At 37.1% G+C, this 19,657-nt stretch overlaps 2 protein-coding genes and 1 pseudogene across 3 annotated transcripts; all 3 read left to right on the plus strand.

Moving 5' to 3' along the window:
- The first annotated feature begins 280 nt into the window (after nt 1-280).
- On the plus strand, nt 281-7,750 carry LOC132189232 (GDT1-like protein 1, chloroplastic). 2 transcript variants are annotated; one of them, XM_088510533.1, is made up of 13 exons: nt 281-563; nt 755-824; nt 914-952; nt 1,397-1,699; nt 2,065-2,118; nt 2,419-2,480; nt 3,479-3,547; nt 4,075-4,126; nt 4,298-4,372; nt 4,499-4,628; nt 5,438-5,508; nt 6,136-6,183; nt 7,438-7,750. In XM_088510533.1, exons 1-13 carry the CDS (start codon nt 397-399, stop codon nt 7,507-7,509), a joined length of 1,212 nt encoding a protein of 403 aa, XP_088366659.1. In that variant the 5' UTR covers nt 281-396; the 3' UTR covers nt 7,510-7,750. The 2 variants fall into 2 exon arrangements, with proteins under 2 accessions (XP_088366659.1, XP_088366660.1); XM_088510534.1 differs by lacking the exon at nt 914-952 and having other exon boundaries at nt 282-563.
- A 2,067-nt stretch (nt 7,751-9,817) lies between these two features.
- On the plus strand, nt 9,818-11,846 carry LOC132189451 (protein NRT1/ PTR FAMILY 5.10-like). Its single transcript, XM_059604189.2, has 4 exons — nt 9,818-9,986; nt 10,075-10,292; nt 10,397-10,953; nt 11,030-11,846. Exons 1-4 carry the CDS (start codon nt 9,869-9,871, stop codon nt 11,844-11,846), a joined length of 1,710 nt encoding a protein of 569 aa, XP_059460172.1. The 5' UTR covers nt 9,818-9,868.
- Nucleotides 11,847-16,103: 4,257 nt separating this feature from the next.
- LOC148583547 (cysteine-rich receptor-like protein kinase 25 pseudogene) lies at nt 16,104-18,922 on the plus strand (annotated as a pseudogene).
- Nucleotides 18,923-19,657: the final 735 nt, after the last annotated feature.

Genomic DNA, 19,657 nt, shown 5'->3' on the forward strand with positions numbered 1-19,657 from the left:
GGTCTCTTCCTTCTCTCTTTAACATAATCGCAAAAAACCCATACCTTTACGGATTCACCAGACATCTGAGAAGAGCATGCAGAAGAAAGAGAAGATCGAAGTGAAAGGGAAAGCATTTTTTTTATTTTATTTTTAAATATAAATACTATTTTAATAATTTTTTATTAGTAGACTAATCTGGACCATCGGATGAAAATCAACGGTCCAGATTAAGATTTCGAGGCCCCTCGAATTCCTCTCTAATTCGAGGAGATCCTGATCCATGTAATAGGCGATATTGGCGCGACACCCAGATAACTTATCTTCCTTTCCGACTTTATCATTTCGAAAGGGCAGCAACCAAAGGCCCAGACTTCACGCACGCAGACACAGAGACAGAGACGACACACACAGAGAATGCGAAGCATTACGCTCTCAGAGAGCGTGTTGGGGGCAAAGTCACTGCCTTCATATGCTAGACATCGCAGGCCATTCACCCGTTGTTTCTTGTTTTCTTTGAGTTCACGCCCGAAGAAGCAGAATTCCAAGCCTTCTCGACCAGACCCAAGTCTCATTTTCTCGAGGTAACTATGATTTGTGAATTCCCATGTCAGTTTCTCGCACCCTTTACTTCAAGCAAGAAGCTTGAGAACGTATTGTAGATTTTCAAAGCAATTAGCCCCCTAGTATGCACTCCTTGAGACTATGAAGAGAAGAATGTAAATAAAAGAAAGCATTTTTGCTGCTGAAAGAAACTTTTAACTTTCTCTTGCAGGTATTCAAGCAGATGTTCTGCAAACACTGGATACTTTTTACAAAGAACAACCAGAACTTCAGATGGCCTTGTAATTTTTCTCTATTTGCTATACGTTGCTTTTCAGTTTAGAAAAATTTGGAAGATTCTTATTTTACTTTCTTTTGGGTACAATACAAGGTACAAATAAATTTCTTCACTGAATGGGAGAATGAAAAGGTTGTTTTCACTCTTCATTATTGTTTGGATTGGCTAATTGATTGTTATGTGGTAGACAGTAGACTTGCTAAGTCTAGAAACTGCTCAATAAGCACAAACTGTAATGAACTTACCATCATGTGGGAACCATTGATGGAAAATGACATGCTATTTTTTTTTTCTAAGGCTTAAATGCATGTACTTATCTTTGTGGTGTTTCTCTTATTTAATTTTTTTTTTCCTTAGAAAAAATTGTATGTCAACATTCTCTCTGATAGTTAAAAGTTGGGTATCTTGATATTCTATCATTTGAGGCTGACTTTTTTTCCTTTTATATGTTCATTGGAAGTGACACTATTGACATGTCTCAGTCTTGTTTTTCTGGTTGCAAGCATTGATTGGATAATCTTCAGCCTTTGGTTTCTTGTTGTGTATGTTAACTGGAAATTTTACATTTTGACTCAGGTATTAAGATGTCTTAACTATAGAGCCTATAAAGTGAATACAGAATCAAAGCCAGTGATGGATGATTGTTGTGATTTGTACGAATCACTTGCAAAGAATAATTCAAGAAGAGAGTGTCACATAGCTACTGATATACTTGCTTCTAATGATTCATTCGGTGGTATTATGAAGTTTTTGCTGGCGTTTGGGTTTCTCACACTTCAAGGCTCTCAACCAGCACTTGCTGTTTCAGACATTGCTAGTGGGCTGCAGTCAATCCCTTATTTAGGGGACCTTGGTGATATTAGCACAGGTTTTGCTTCAGTTAGGAAAATCTCCCTGTAACTTGTACAAACTGGTTTTCTTATTGTAAGTGAAGCATAAATTGTAATTGGAATGTTTTCTTAATTTGGAGATCATGATGGAACTTGAAACTCTCTGTTAAACATTTAGAACTCATATCTGTGTTGCTGAACTTAAAAGTTTTAGGTCTGTTGGTAATTGTTTCGATAAACTTTCCTACATTATCTAATGTGGCCAAAATTTAGTTAGCATTGTTAGAATATTAATGAAATGATTAAATTAATTATTTCCTATAAGCTTAAGCTTTTGGGATAAGTGGTGATTTAACATGCATATGAGAAAAGTGTGTTTCCAACAACTAAACTATCAATGCATTTCGGGTGCAGGCATTCTTGCTGATCTTTTTCTCAGAACTAGGGGACAAGACCTTTTTTATTGCGGTAAGACTGAATTGTTTCCAAGATGTACACTTCCCATTTACTTCTTATGAATACTATTGGGCACAGGTGATCAACTGAGATACTGTCTCACAAGAAACAGTAACGCATCTAATTTTGTTAGTATTTATTTTTGGTCCCAGCTTACTTGGAAGTAAACAAGAAGTAATAAACATAAAAAAGATCAATAACGTTTCAAGGACCTATCTTTTTCTTTGTCATTACTGTGTATATTCTTTAGCTTTACATCAAAGATAGAATATTATGGCCCTGCCTAATTTGAATTTTTAATGTTCTGTGCAGGCGCTTCTAGCAGCTAGGAACTCTGCTGCTGTTGTTTTTACCGGAACTTTTGGTGCACTTGCGTAAGTTATATTCTATGTATTCATGGTGATTTAGATGTTCTTTGCATTGTACACTCTCTTTTTAGTTTTTTTTTTGGCCAATGAGATCTAACTTGAATGGCACTTTCCCCCCTAGTAAGAGCAAGGTGGAAAGTGAGATCATGTGTTTGAGACCCCCTATTTTTGTGTGTAATTTACCATTTAAAAACTTAACTTTTTTGTGTAGTGATACTTTTTTGTGAGTATCTGTTATCCAGGATTTAGTAGTTTTTAAGTTATATGTGTTAAGACAATTGGACAACTCATGTTAGTAAATATGGGTAAGCATCTTCCTCTACCTTGGCAAATAGCAAGACAACAGTTAACTAATCACATCAAATGTAGCACTGATTTCTAATCACATCAAATGTAGCAGTGATTTCTCTTTCTATGACCAAGCATTTTAAATTTTGTATCTTCATAATATCTTGTCAACATCTAATAACTGATTTCACTATCCAGGACTAGTTATTGTGCATTTTTCCAATTCTTTAAAATCATTGAGGTGCCTGTTTATCATGGGCAGTGCAATGACCATCATATCTGTTGGTCATATGTTTGAGACCCACTATTTTTGTGTAATTTACCATTTAAAAACATAACTTTTTGTGTAGTGATACTTTTTTGTGAGTATCTGTTGTCCAGGATTTAGTAGTTTTTAAGTTATATGTGTTAAGACAATTGGGCAACTCATGTTAGTAAATATGGGTAAGCATCTTCCTCTACCTTGGCAAATAGCAAGACAACAGTTAACTAATCACATCAAATGTAGCACTGATTTCTAATCACATCAAATGTAGCAGGATTTCTAATCACATCAAATGTAGCAGTGATTTCTCTTTCTATGACCAAGCATTTTAAATTTTGTATCTTTATAATATCTTGTCAACATCTAATAACTGGTTTCACTATCCAGGACTAGTTATTGTGCATTTTTCCAATGCTTTAAAATCATTGAGGTGCCTGTTTATCATGGGCAGGGCAATGACCATCATATCTGTTGGTCTTGGACGAACTTTTCACTACATTGATGAAATCCTACCATTCAGGTATTTCCCTGAAATCCTAGTTCAAGGTGGGAACTTGGTGTATGAAATTTAAATATTGGGAGCCTGGTGATTGATATTCTATAAATGACATGCTATTAAGTGCAGCAGACATTATTCTATATCACAAACACTGTTCATTTTTCTTATTTTTTAAAATTTTTTTCGCATTAGACATGTACAATCTAAAATTTAAGCAATCAAATAATTTCGACCATCTATACATGAAACTTTTCAAAACTAGCTATATCTCTTTTAATAATTCAGAAGATTTGAACTGACTGGATTCTCATGCTTTATAGAACTCATTGATATGTGGCTGGAACTTGCCTGACTAGTATAATCTATTGCACAATGCTGGTTTTTATTCTGGGGAGATTTGCCCTCTATGTTTTTCTGTGCTGGTATATTTATGGAAAAGTATTCTTGGTTTCTTGGAGGATTCTAGACTTCCTACTAAAATGTTACTTGGATCTTCCAAATATGAATTTTCAGTTGAAAATGGTATTTTTAACTTGTCAAGTATACAGGTTTGGTGAAACCGATTTGCCCATTGATGACATCGCCGCAGTTTTCCTTTTGGTAAATTTCTTTTTCGTCTCCTTTTAATTTGTAGCTGGAAAGGAAGAATTATACCATGTTCATAGAAAAACATTGTATGTAATGTGGATGATGTAACAACCATTAAAACTCTAAAAACTCCATTCTTAGATGAATTAAGCTGTGCCAGTCTGCTAATAGAAATTCATATAGGTATATTTTGGGGTTTCAACCTTGCTTGATGCCACCTCAAATGATAGTCTAAAAGCAGAAGATGAACAAAAGGAGGTAAATTTTTTAATAAGCACTAATTTTGGCTTTCTTTCATTTTCTTCTTTTTCTAAAAATGCTTTGTGATATTTATGTCATGATCAGAGTTAATTCAACTAAATGTCAGCTTTTCCTTTGAACCAGGCCGAGTTAGCAGTTTCAAAATTTTCAGGAAATGGTGCTGGGATATTATCTGCCGCTAGTACCGTTATTAGCACCTTCTTCTTAGTTTTTGTTGCTGAATGGGGTGACAAATCATTTTTCTCCACAATAGGTGAGTGCAAAGCAAAAAACCTGTAGTTATCATATTTTACACTAACAATACACATTTGTGAAGGACTTTTATTTCATAAGAAAGCATCCTTTCTAGACAAATCTCTGCCCAGGTGGATGACCAAACTTAGGATATGCAGATTAAAGATGATTTTGTTTTGGTAACAACACTGAAGCTGGCACTTTTGAAACCATATAACACTTTTATTTTGTACCCAATTTCAGATTCATTTAAAAAAGAAACTTACTATTTCGATTGTAATTGTTATGAAACAAAAATGAACTTTTGAAAAAATACGAGATCAGGTTACCAAGAAAGATGGGAAATATCTATTGTGATATCCTAAATCTTGGAAGGTGAATCTCATACATAAAGATGATGAACGTCACTTGTTAGAACCTGAAATTTTAATAAATGAATTATATTCATAATATGGGATGGACTTGTTCAGAATATGTTGAAAAACAAAGTGAACTCTTTGAAATGTGATGCAGTAATAAAATACAATTTTAGTAGTGTTTGTGTTCTTGCATTTTAATATTATTTTAATTTTCTCTCTATGTTTTCCTTCTTATTAAAATTGTCCATCTATAGTCTGTCTGACATATCTATCTAGCTGCTTCAAATTGCTTGGTTTTGATGATTAAAAAAAATATATATAGATTTGGATTAATTTTTTTTTTTTTTTTTTAAATTTCTAGTGAATTTACCTTGCACCAATGGTACTTGAGACAAGGGTTCCACTTTTTGTCCTGATGCAATTTTTTTCTCGTAGTCTTTTGTACTTACTCAAATTTTCTCTTATGCAGCACTTGCTGCTGCATCTTCGCCCCTTGGAGTCATCGGGGGAGCACTAGCCGGTCATGGCGTCGCAACTCTGGTAACTCTTTTTTTTTTGAAAGGAATACAGGCCTTTCTTTAGAGCAATGATAATGATTTAGCACTCAGCAGTAGTGCAAGTGTACAAATTAGAAGTTAGCTGTAACTTTGCAGTCTATATTAAATTTTCAAGTTGCTCTCTATTTGGGAACTCTCTTTTATTATTGAACATGTTTTATGACCTAAAACCCTGAGATCAGAGGCTGTAAATTCAAGGTTTTGCGAATTTTTGTCCTTTTTATATATATAATTAATCAACAAATATCATTAAAGGCATAAGACGCTCCTAAGTACACAGAAAGTATTCAAAAGGAACACTTAGAAAGAAGAAACAAAAAGAACCAAAAAACCCAGCCAAAAAGACCCACACAAGTCCACAGCACCAGCCAAAACGAAAACCCCCACCCCCACCCTTAAAACCCACAAAAACCACCAGAAGACACCCCAAAAAAGCACAATCCAAACCTCAACAAAACTGCCCCTCAGGGAAGAGACATCGACTATAATAGAACACTGAATAAACCCTGTTGCCTTTACCTAATTAGATGAACTTTTCCCCCTTTCCTTTTCAAATGTTCAAATATAAATATGTGGACCTACTTTATTTGAAAAATTCTTTTGCATGCAGATTGCTGTTTTGGGAGGTTCAATACTGGGGACATTTTTGTCAGAGAAGGTATGTTTAAGCTTTCAGCCTTCTTTCATCAACTCTTAGACATTCTCTATGATATTGTTCTTGCTAAGCATAGCCATTAAGTTTTATTCTATATATATATATATATATATATATATATATATAAAATTAAGAAATCCTAATAACTCTCAAATAATTTTAGAGTTTATTCTGTTGGAAACACATTAGGACCATCGTACAGAATCTAGTCAGTAGAAGTGTAGAACACTTCTTTAATAGATGACAGACCAACTACAACCATAAGGAATCCAGCCATTGGATTTCTTCCTTTGCTGACAGACGTGTAGCCCATCAATGTAACTATCAAATTTAGATATATAGCTGCTACAGATGAGTCAGCAGCATCATGGTGTGTATATGTGCCTTAAAAGGGAACACATGGTGGACCAACATGTTCATTCAAGCAGATAAATTCTCCCCTTGAGACTTCCCAGTTGCAACTACTAACACGCATCCGACATCTTCTACCCTTCTGACCCCACTACTTACTTTAATTGAGACTATTATGTCTTAATGGGGGAAGAATAGGCTATTTGTCAAACTATCTGTATTCAGTTTGAATTTTTCACTCTTTTCAAATATATTAACAAACTACATAAAACACTTCTCAAAATACAACACTTGTAATAAAGCTATATTCTTACCTTGTTGTATGAATATTTTAACAAAACGGGTGCTTAATATATATATATATAGTGGTTGTGTGGCTACCCTAAGTGGAGGATGGGTAGCCGCACAGCCACCCATATCTGGTTGGGGTGGCCGCACAGCTACCACAACAGGCCAAGGGTGATCATGTGGCCACCTCTCTTCTCCACTGAGGGTGGCTACACAATCACTTTAATTTTCTTTTTTTTCTTTTTTTAATTTTTAAAAGTAATGCTCTACATTTGTTTGGGTTTCTCAAAATAAGTAAGTGTACTTTATAGGAAACATTTTTTTCAAATGTGGAACCCAACCCTAAAAACAATTCTCACCTTTATGTCGCATAAAAACACTTTTTTCAAACCAAAAATACAAAATGATTATTCAAATGCGTTAACAACCATAACTATAATCTTTCTTTTAGAAGCTACTTGTACTCTAAGGAAACACCTTTCTTTGCTTTCTCACATGTATTTTGATCACATGTTAGATTAAGAGACTGAGTTCGAAGAATTTCTTCTAGCCCGATTTGAAGAAAAACTTTGTCTTTTGCATACAATAAATCATCCTAATCCTTTGTTCCCTGTGCAGGCCATTGCCTACATTGGAGGTGTTCTTTTTCTCGTCTTTGCTGCAGTAACATTGATTGAGATAGTAACTTAGAGATTAAAAAAAAAAAAAAGCCTTCCACATTTTCTACTTGAATCTGAAATTAGAATTTGTGCATTTTTTTAAAAAAAAACTCATAGAACACCGATTCCTTCTATTTCCATTCGAGAAGTGTGATTATTGTACTTTTCTTAATTAATCGTATGTAATCATTTTGATAATGGCTCCCTTCATGGATTACTTGTACACCAAGTTGAATACATTCTGGTTGAATACCATGAGAATATCTTGGCTACTCTGCACCATATGATGGTCTTCGAGCTAAAAGCCTAAACAGCCTGCATTGTTGTTTTTTTTTATATATATATATATATATATATATATATGCGTTTATACGACTAAAACTCGATACGCAATATTTAGGGCCAACAATCTTTGATACGACTCGTGTGTTAGAATATATGATCAGATTTGATTTGAATACAAACAAATCTAATTACCTAAAGGTAGGAAGAGATTAAAATTGAATCTAAAATCAATTACAATTAGATTTGAATACAATCAAATTTGATCATATATTTTAACACTGCAAACTTAACACGCAAACACAAATTATATTTCCTAAATTACATTTATAATAGGCGAAGTACAAGCTGATTACAAAGTCTCTTGCTATAAGTGCACTGTTGCAAATGATAACATGAAAAAACTCTACTACGAAATCATGTAAGAATAAGTCAGATGATGAAATAAAGAGGGTAAAAAAGAATAAATAACACAAATGAAATTGGCCTCGTTTCCTAATGAGGAGTGGCGTGACTAATCAATTATATTGCATATCAATCGATAATTGGTTGTGATGTTGATCATTTTGAACATATAGCTTATATCATTGATCTCCAAGATGCTTTTAATAATAGTGAATTTTAGCAAGTTTAGCCTAATTGTTTTCATTAAAAATCCAAAACTCTTATTAGACTAATAAGAGCTCATATATTTTGTTTTTGTACGATAATAAGAGCTCACTTATTTGGTACATAAGTTGGACAGGAGTAGGGCCTAATCCCAAAATAATATCATAATTCAAGATTATTTAAAGAAATATATATATATATATATATATATATATATATAACGTGCTATTTTTTTTTTTTTTTTTTTGACATGTCCGCACAAGAAGGGGGATGAGGATTCGAACTAGCGACCTCCACTTCATTAAGTGTGGTCCCAGCCGATTGAACTACCTCTTGGGGACAACGTGCTATTATTCATTGTCCTAATATAGTAATATCACAAGTCGAATCAGTAAGTATACAGAGGAAAAAAAAAAAAAAACTCATGCTTTGAAGAAGGGAAATTATAAGGGGAAAAAAAATGATCGCAATATTTAATAAAAATGGACACAATGTTAATACTTTGTGTTAAAAAGGCTATTGCATAGGGATTGACCGTTTAAAAGGATGAAATAATAAATTTAACCAAAATCTTTCGAAATAACCATTAAAAATCAGATTTGTACTTTATAAAACTGACATTAAAAATAAAAAACTGAAGATTTCCTGTTATTTAGTATTGATAGACTTTTTGTTTTTATTTTTTATTTTTTTCTATGGTTAGTTACTTAGTTTTTTTTTTTTTTTACGGATTAATAATTATAAATGATAAATTTAGTTTTTCAATTGTAAAAGTGAGGGTATTTTCGAAGATTTTAGTCAAATTTGATTTTTCTATTCACTTTAATTATTAACGGAGTGGCCTTTTTGTCACAACTCACAAGTGTGTCTAAGTGACAAACTTATTGGTTCATGAGACTTTTTTTTTTTTTTTTTTTTAATGAAAATAACTAGTAATTCAAAGGACTTTAACCCAAAATTAGAATTGTCAATTCACGATCGGAATTGGCAGCATTTTTATGCCTGATTGCAAGTGCTCGGGCAACAAATTTGGATTTGTTTGACACGCTTCACAAATTTAATATAAAATTATGAATTATAAATAAATAGTCTAACATATCTAATTAAATATGTCATATAAAAATTGACCTATATAATTTTATCTCTATGCTTTAATACTATTCAAACCTATCGGTCGTTATTTAAGGTTAATACTTTTCAATATCGACTGTTTCAAAGAAAAAAATTTCAATATCCACCAAACACAAATAGTGAGCTATAATTGAAGAGGTCTTGTCAATGTCAATTTAATTAAATAGATGAAATTAAATTAACTTATATAATTTTATATAAATCGGCGAACACAAATGGTTAATTCTACTGAATTGCCCACGAGCAGCCATCCCGGGATCGGCGGGATGTACTCAATTTGTTTCTTTTTTTATTAAATTGTTGTTGTAGAGAAGAACTCACGGTACTCGCCTACGAAGCGACCAACAAATTAAATTCTCGAAAGCAAAATGGCCACCGTCGAAACACCACTGCTATTGGACACCGTCGGTGGTGTCGTCGACTACAAAGGCCGTCCGGTCCTCCGATCAAACACTAGCGGTTGGAGGTCCGCATCTTTCATCATCGGTAAGTTAACAACAGGCCCACCGGCCCCATGCATGCATGAGCATATGTAAATGGGGAATGAAAATTTTACTACTTTTGATTGTCATAGGTGTGGAAGTGGCGGAGCGGTTTGCGTTTAATGGGATCAGCTGCAACCTTATAACATATTTGACGGGGCCGCTGGGGCAGTCAACGGCCACAGCGGCCGAGAACGTCAACGTGTGGATCGGCACGGCGGCGCTGCTTCCTCTTTTGGGTTCGTTTGTGGCCGATTCATTTCTGGGCCGCTACCGCACTATTGTCATTGCTTCTCTCATCTACATCCTCGTAATGTTCACCCCTCTCTCTCTCTCTCTCTCTCTCAATTAAGTTGCTGCTATACAAGAAAATTGAAAATTTCTCTGCTAATCTATCTTTGAATTGAAAAACAGGGACTGGGGTTGTTGACTCTGTCGGCTATGCTTCCTTCTCTAAGCACTTCTTCTGACAACTTAGACACCAAAATCGTACTGGGTTCTTCAAATCAGCTCCAAGAAATCTTATTCTTTGCATCTCTGTATATAGTAGCTGTTGGGCAGGGGGGGTTCAAGCCTTGTGTTCAGGCTTTTGGGGCGGATCAGTTTGATGGGCAAGATCCAGACGAGTGCAGAGCCAAAAGCTCATTCTTCAATTGGTGGTTCTTTGGTGTATGTGCGGGTGCCGCAGTAACAACAGCGATAATGAGCTATATACAAGACAACCTTAGCTGGGGCCTAGGATTTGGAATACCCTGTATTGTGATGATCTTTGCTTTGGGCGTCTTTTTGATTGGCACTAGGACTTATCGGTATAGTGAGAAAGGGAAGGAGAAAAGCGCATTTGTGAGAATTGGTCGTGTTTTTGTTGCCGCACTGAAGAACAACTGGCGGACCACCCCTTCCACTGTAGCTACTGAAGGGGAGGAAGTTTGTAGAGCCCTCCCGCACCATAATAGCTCCCAACAATTCAAGTAAGATAACTATTTAATCAAACGGGGATATAAACTCCAGTTGTAGAGCGATTTTGATCCTCTATGCATGTTGCAGGTTCCTCAACAACGCCTTGCTGTCTTCAGATGCTTCAAAAGAAGAAGGCGAGGTTTGTACCGTCAATGAGGTTGAAGAAGCAAAGGCAGCTCTTAGGCTTGTTCCAATTTGGGCAACGAGTTTGGGATACAGCATTGTGTATGCACAAACCTCAACTTTCTTTACAAAACAAGGGGCTACCATGGACAGAACAATTTTCTCGGACTTTGACATACCAGCTGCTGCACTACAATGCTTTATTGAACTAACCATTGTACTCTTCATTCCAGTATATGATTGCATGTTTGTTCCTATAACAAGAGCTTTCACCAGGAAGCCTAATGGCATCACGATGTTGCAGAGAATTGGAACTGGGATGGTTATATCTATCATCAGCATGGTTGTTGCAGCTCTAATTGAGATGAAAAGGCTCAAAACAGCACAAGAGTATGGGCTGGTTGACATGCCGGATGTGACCATTCCAATGAGTATTTGGTGGTTAGTTCCTCAATATGTTTTGTGTGGAATTGCTAATGCTTTCACCTTGGTTGGTCAACAAGAATTCTTCTATGATCAGGTCCCAGTTGAACTGAGGAGTGTGGGTATCGCCCTCTATCTCTGTACTATTGGTGTTGGGAGTTTTTTAAGCAGCTTTCTTGTTTCCATAATTGAGGAAGCAACTAGCAAGGATGGCCAAAATAGTTGGTTTGCTGATAATCTGAACAAGGCACATCTTGACTATTTTTATTTGGTGCTTGCTGGAATCAGTGTAGTTGCATTCGTTGCATACTTGTATTTTGCAAGATCTTACATTTATAATAGGCAAAGTACAAGGTGAATACAAATTCCCTTGTTGTAAGTGCATTGTTATAATAGTTTAGAAACCATGTTAGAATGATTTCAATGATATGTTAAAAAAATCTTCAAAAAAAATGAAAGCTGCTATACTTAATACAAGATGAATATTACATATTATTCTCTCAACCCCATTTTTTATATTTTTTTTCTAAGAGCTTCTCTTCGTTTATTCATCTTCTCTTTTTCCATGAATGCGTTTTCTGAAAGTATAGCAATGTCAATGTGATTGATATCCAAACAGAGGAAATTTATTGTATTTTTTTTTAAAAAAAAAAAAAAAGAAAAAAAGTAGAGAGTCTTCGTTACAATATAATAGCATTATTAGTACAACAGCGTTGTAAGGTTTTGTAGTCTCGTGTTTGGTGGTAGGAGAGAAGAAAATTATTACAAAAAGTATAATGATATTATTTCAATCATTTTTTCGTCGAAGGGGGCAATAATTCAACCTTGTCAATCAGCTCGATCAAACGTAATAACAAAACAGGGAAAAAAGAGTTGTGTACGAAATATATTTAATTACCTTACTTGCGGCGTATGGTTGGTGTTTGAAAAACTTCGTAAAAGGTATATTCAAAGTTGATGACTTTTACAATTATATTGGTGTAATATATATACAACTTGACATAAGACACAGCTAACCCTAAAATCAGAATCTGCAATAAATCAATCTACTACAAGGAAAAGGAGATCTTCTCATTGGCTAGCTTGGTCTCCAAGTCTTTCAATTCTTGAGCTTCTTTCCTTTTACAAATGATTTGATTATAGCCAATTGATACTCTCAAACCTACTTTACATGCTGTCATAGGAGGTTGAGGAATATAGAGAATCTTTCCATATTGAGTTTCAGCTTTCCTATAACTGTGAGATTGCTTTGAACGCCTATCTGCGCTCGATCGCATCAGGCCTGCGATCGATCGCAGATTACCCTGATTCTCAACTGGAGCTTCTGGTACTGCGACCAATCCTGCGATCGATCGCAGATTACCCTGATTCTCAACTGAAGCTTCTGGTACTGCGATCGATCGCACTCGACCTGTGCTCGATCCCCTGAGAGCATTACATGCCTTAACACCCCCCCCCCCCCCGCAAGTTGATGGGGGGAGAAACCACCAAAAACTTGTTCTTAAGACTGAGGAAACGCGCTGAGGGCAAACCTTTATTAAAAATATCAGCAATTTGATCATGTGTGGAGATGAACTTAATCAAGATATCACTATTGAGGACCTTCTCTCTAACAAAGTCATAATCTACCTCAATGTGTTTAGTTCGAGCATGGAACACAGGATTGGATGCCAAGGCTAATGCTCCAATATTACCACACCACAAGACTAAAGGTACTGTAAGACAAATTCTGAGTTCTTTGAACAACATTCGTATCTAAAACAATTATGCAGCGGTGATGGAAAGTGAGCGGTATTCAGCTTCAGTGCTTGACCTTGAGACTACTGCTTGCTTCTTGGCACTCCAGGCTATTAGACATTCTCCCAAGAATACAGCAAACCCTGTGGTAGATCGGCGATCATCCGGACCTCCTGCCCAATCAAAGTCACAAAAAGCATTAAGTTGGAGATTGCCCTTGATGTAGTAAAGTCCATGATCAGGTGTGCCTTGGAGATATCGCAGTACTCGTTTGGCAGCAGTCCAGTGAGTGGATGATGATGCATGCATATGTTGACAAAATTGGTTGACTGAATAGGCTATTTCTGGTATGGTAAGTGTGCAATACTGTAGTGCCCCAACGACTTGTCTATAAGGGGTAGGATCAAACAATGTTTCACCATCTAATCTGGAGAGTTTGGATCTAGAGGTGCAGGGAGATTTTGAGGGTTTGGCTCCACTCATTTGTGTCTTGTGCAGTAACTCTGTGATGTACTTGGTCTGACAGATGTGTAGACCAGATGCATCTCTGGTAACCTGTATACCAAGGAAGTAACTCAAAGGACCAAGGTCTTTTAGTGGAAATTCAGATTGTAGTTTAACAATAATATCAGTGATCATATAAGGATGAGTGCCTGTGATGATAATATCATCCACATAAACCAACATGTAAATCTGAATCTGACCATGAAGATAGAGAAATAAAGATGTATCAACCAGAGAGCTGTGAAAGCCTAGCTCAAGAAAAAAGGTAGAGAGCCGAGTATACCAAGCTCTGGGTGCTTGCTTGAGGCCATAAATGGCCTTGTGTAGTTTGCATACCTGATCAGGATGTGACTTGTCTATAAACCCTGGGGGTTGTTCCATGAAAACATCTTCACTTAGATGACCCTGCAAGAAGGCATTTGAGGCATCTAGTTGCCGAATGACCTAGTAAAAATGTACAGCAAGGGTAAGGACAACTCGAATGGTTGAAGGTTTGATCACTGGACTAAAAGTCTCTGTATAGTCTATGCTACTTTGCTGATCAAAGCTCTTAGCTACGAGCCTAGCTTTGAACCTTTCCACTGTGCCATCAGCCTTTCTCTTAATCTTGAACACCCATTTGTTTTGTATTACATTGTGGTGGAAAGGTCTTGGACAGAGAGTCCATCTTTCATTCTTGATCAAAGCATCATACTCTTGTTGCATTGCTTCCATCCATCTAGAATCAGTGGTAGCTTGCTTATAGGTGCCTGGTTCACATTCAGAGACACTAGTATGGTAGAGCTGAAAGTCTGGGAAAGCTTTAGGTTGTAGTGAGCCTGTTCTAGACCTAGTTATCATGGAGTTGGTGGGTAGTAAATGAGGTGATGCTATAGGGAGGACATGTGGTGATCCTATAAGTGGGGCAATGGGATTGTTAGCTGAATGGGGTGTGGAACTAGAAGTGGGGGCTGAACTAGGTGATGAACTTGGGGGTGAAATGGGCTCAGAAAGGAAGGTAGCTGCATTAGGATTAGTACAAACAGGTAATTCACTAGGTAATGAAAAAGGAATAGAGAGAGAGAAATGAGCTTCACCTTGAGCATTTATCTTGGATGGAAGGTGTGTAGTAGCTTGATCCTTGGCAAGGAAAGAATCTTCATCAAATATGACATGTCTAGACAAATAAGCTTTGTTAGTGATAGGATCCAAACACTTAAAGCCAGAATAGTTATATCCTAGGAAAATGCACGGTTTGGACCTATACTCTAACTTGTGCAAACCATAGGGTCGAAGAAGTGGATATCAAAGACAACCAAACACCCTAAGTCTTTCATAATCAGGTTCTCTATGATAAATCTTGGAATAGGGTGACTTGTGATCTAAAGTAGGAGTGGGTAACCTATTAATGATATAGACAGTAGTGAGAAAAGCATCAACCCAGTATTTATTGGACAGGTGAGAGTGAGCTAGAAGTGTGAGTCCGGTTTCAAGTATGTGTCTCAGTTTGCATTTTGCAAGTCCATTTTGTTGAGATGTATACGGGCAAGTTTTTCTATGAACTATGCCATGACTTCTACTCATGTATCTATTCAACCTCTAGAGCTCATTCATACTGACATTTGGACCTCTCTAGTGCAGTCCATTAGTGGCTATAAATATCATGTTATCTTTGTTGATGATTACTCACGTTTCACCTGGATTTACCCCTTACATAACAAATCTGAAATGTTTGAAAATTTTGTTAAGTTTAAGCTTCTCGCAGAAAATCAATTCTCCTCTAAAATTAAACAAATTCAATCCGATGACCTAACCTAAAATGTCACACTAGAGTGGTGGTTCTTATTCCTATCAAAGCTGTAAAAGTCTTGGTGCCTTTGAGAAGATTCCTTCCTAGCTGAAGTGGATATAGGCCATTTTCACTCCTCTCCTCCAAGAGTGTTGCATGGGTCAGCAGGTCCTTGATATAATAATGAGAAGAGTTTAGGATAAAATAGCAAGAATTGTCATGGCAAAACTTTTGTATAGAAATCAGATTAGTAGAAGCTTGGGGACAATGCGGTATATTTTTGAGTTGAAATGAAGAAGTAGGAGAGTGTAAGAGAGTTAAACCAGTGTTCTCTATTTGTAGACCAGTCCCATTGCCTACTGCCACCTCCTCTGTTTGTTGGAAGGGCTGCTGAATCTGTAGGTTCTCTAGCTGATTAGTAATGTGGGTGTTGGCTCCACTATCCATCAGCCATTGTTGCTCTTCATAGGCAGAATTGGTGTGGGCAACCATTGCTGCCAGTTGTGTTGGTGGATTTCTACCTTGAAAGGAATAGTCCATCCTATGGTAACAGTCCATGGCTAGATGGTTTAACTTACCACAAATCTGGCATGGGCCTCTTGAGCCATGAGAAAAGTTGCTACCTTATTACAGAGGATTTTGGGGTTGGGGTCGTTGTTTGTTGAAGGAGTTCCCTTGATTGTGTGTAGTGGAGCCACGGTTGGTGAAGGGGGAATGACCTTGAGGAGGTCCTCTATTATACTGTGCAGGCCCACGATTGTATTGTTGAAAAGATGATCTTGGTGTGGAGAACCCATGAGTATTCCTTGGAAAAAAAATTTTCTGTGGAAATCTGGATTGCATAGGAGGCCTTCCTCTGTACTGTTGGAAGGGTCTGTTTGCTGTGAGTGCAAAGGTGGACTGATCTGGAGTGTGGTTTTGGTGTTGGTTCAGCAACATCTCATGACTAATTAGTTCATCTTGAAAATCTTCATAGCTAAACTCATTAGCTCTAGTGTGAAAAGTGTAGGTTGTGATAAAGTGAGTAAAGTTGGAATTCAATCCATTAAGGATAGAAGAGATTAACTCTTCATCAGAGATAGGGTTACCTGCAGCTCCAAGTTGACCTGCAATGAGTTTTGCAGATTGCATATAATCTGAACATGACTTGGGTCCTTGTGATAGACTTTGGAGTTGCTTTTTGAGATTTGAAATTCTGGATTTGGATTTTGAGGCAAACTTAGTGGCAAGGGCTGTCCACGCCTAGTTCGATGTGTTGAGACCATAGACCGTGGCAAATACCTTTTCTGAAAGAGAGGCTTTTATGACACAAAGCAGGTATTGATCCTTCTTGTTCCAGGTAAGGTATTATGGATTGAGTATCTCCTTTCCTTGATCATTTGTAGCCATCTTTGGAGGACATTTTTCTGAGCCATCGATTATGCCCATAAGATCATAGGTGCGCAGAATAGGGTGTATCTGCGTTACCCAGCTAGTATAATTCCCAGCTTCAAGCTTGATAAGGGAGTTTAGTGTGGTATTTGGTGGTGTGAATGAGGATTCAGTGTTTGAGGCCGTTGGAAATAGAAAACAAAGCGTTTGGAATTGGCATTAGCTTAGTGTGGCTCTGATACCATGAAAAACTTTGTAAAAGGTATATTCAAAGTTGATGACTTTTACAATTACATTGGTATAATATATATACAACTTAACATAAGACACAACTAACCCTGAAATCAGAATCTGTAATAAATCAATTTACTATAAGGAAAAGGAGATCTTCTCATTGGCTAGCTTGGTCTCCAAGTCTTTCAATTCTTGAGCTTCTTTCCTTTTACAAACGATTTGATTACAGCCAGTTGATACTCCCAAACTTACTTTACATGCTGTCATAGGAGGTTAAGGAATATAGAGAATCTTTCCATATTGAGTTTCAGCTTTCCTACAGCTGTGAGATTGCTTTGAACGCCTATCTGCGCTCGATCGCATCAGGCCTGCGATCGATTGCAGATTACCCTGATTCTCAACTGGAGCTTCTGGTACTGCGACCGATCCTACGATCGATCGCATTCGACCTGCGCTCGATCCCCTGAGAGCATTATATGCTTTAACAATTACTGTCAAAGAAGAAATGGCCATCTATACGATCGAGGCCCTCACTGCTATTAGACACCGTCGATGGTGTCATTGACTACAAAGGCCGTCTAGTCCTCCAATCTAGCTTCGGCAGTTGGAGATCCTCATCTTTTATCATAGGTAACACTCATACCGAATCCAACATGATTTTTTTTTTAATTTTTTTTTTTTAGCATGACTATTAATACTCTTTAAAAAATGGTAAAAAGTAAGGGAAATATATTTTTTAGCGTCACAAATTATTAGTTATTTTCATTTTAGCTTTTTAATGTTCAAAAAGTGATAAAGTAGCCTTACAAACTACCAAATAGTTGCAATTTGGCAAATCCGTTAGTCAACACTGTCAAATTGAATGGAAAATGCACAACGACATCGTTTTGGCAAGGTTAAGTTACTAAAATGCCATTTTGAAAAAAAAAATCAATTTAAAAAATGTCCCAAAAAACGACGTTGTTTTTTTTTTTTAAAAAAAAAAAAAACCAAAAACTATGTCGTTTTGAAAACCCAAAAAAAAGACCTTAAAAGTTTAGGCCTTTAGGGGTGGCTCGCCGGCCACCCCATAGGGCCAAAAAACTATGTCGTTTTGAAAACTAAAAAAAAAACACCCTAAAAGTTTAGGCCTTTAGGGGTGGCTCGCCGGCCACCGCATAGGGCCTATGGGGTGGCCAGCGAGCCACCCCAAGGCCATGGGGGTGGCTGGGCGGCCACCCCAAGCCGCCCAGCCACCCCGTCTATGGTCTCTTCCTCTACCACAGAGATGTCACTACTGAAATCTGCCGAAAATGCGTGGTCAACACAACTCGGGAGCTCGCCAGTAAATGTTTAATGGAAAAGATGGCGGTTATCTGGTACAACGAGTGCATGGTACGCTACTCCAACGAGTCTATCTTCTCCACCGTGGCTGTAAGGCCTAGAATTCACATATGGAACACACAAAACATCACCGAGTAGGACTGGTTCAACCAGCTATTGAACAAAACGATGACCCAACTAGCAACTGAGGCTTCCAACTTTCCGATCGGTGTTAAGAAGTTTGGGACTAAGAAGTGAATTTTTCCCAGTTTCAAAATTTGTACAACCTTGTACAATGCACGCCGGACCTGTCCAGCGCCGACTGCAATAGTTGTCTTCAGGCAGCTATAAACCATCTTCCTATATATTCTAGTGGAAAGCAAGGGGGAAGAGTTCTCTTCCCTAGTTGTAATGTTAGGTACAAGTTGTACCAATTCTACAATGAATCCACAGCGCTGGCGCCTGCACCAAGCCTTGCACCTCCACCTACAGGCTCCGTAGCTGGATTAAAAATGTAATTAAAGTGAACCACTTATTTCACTGTTTTCATTTTCTTCATTATTATTATTTCTTTCTTCCCCTCAAAACGACGTCGTTTTGGGGGGTATTTTTTTAATTAATTTTTTTAAAAAGGGTATTTTAGTAATTTTACATTGTCAAAACGACGTAGTTTTGAATTTTTCATCCCATTTGACGGTAATGATTAACAGAATGGCCAAATTGCAACTATTTGGTTGTTTAGGGGTTACTTTATCATTTTTTGAATATTATGGGGTTAAAACGTAAATGACTAGTAGTTTGAAGGGCTTTTTTATATTTTTCCCAAAAAGTAATTTCTCAAGTAAAATTTTTATGGGAAAAATATAATTTAGCCCCCAAACTACTAGCTATTTACGATTTAGCTCTCAATGTTCAAAAAGTAATAAAGGCCTTGTTTGGTAAACAACAAGCCCTTTACAATGCATTGTTCATGATTGGTGAGGAAAAAAATGAGTGTAATAATTAGTATTGAAAAGTGATGGGGGTGGCTTCGGCCGCCCCCAACCAGTCCCTAGGGGTGGCCGAAGCCACCCCGTGGCCATAGGAGGTGGTTCGGCCACCTCCCATTGCCAAAACCCAAAATATTAAATTAGTTTTTGGGTTTTGGCCATTGGGGGTGGCCGAACCACCCCCTAAGGCCATGGGGGTGGCTTCCGCCACCTCCATGGCTTAGTTGAGGTGGTCGGCCATCTTACTTTTTTTAATTTTTAACT

Source organism: Corylus avellana, chromosome 9 (assembly GCF_965113065.1).
Source record: "Corylus avellana chromosome 9, dhCorAvel1.hap1.2, whole genome shotgun sequence".
In the NCBI taxonomy this organism is placed as follows: Eukaryota; Viridiplantae; Streptophyta; class Magnoliopsida; order Fagales; family Betulaceae; genus Corylus; species Corylus avellana.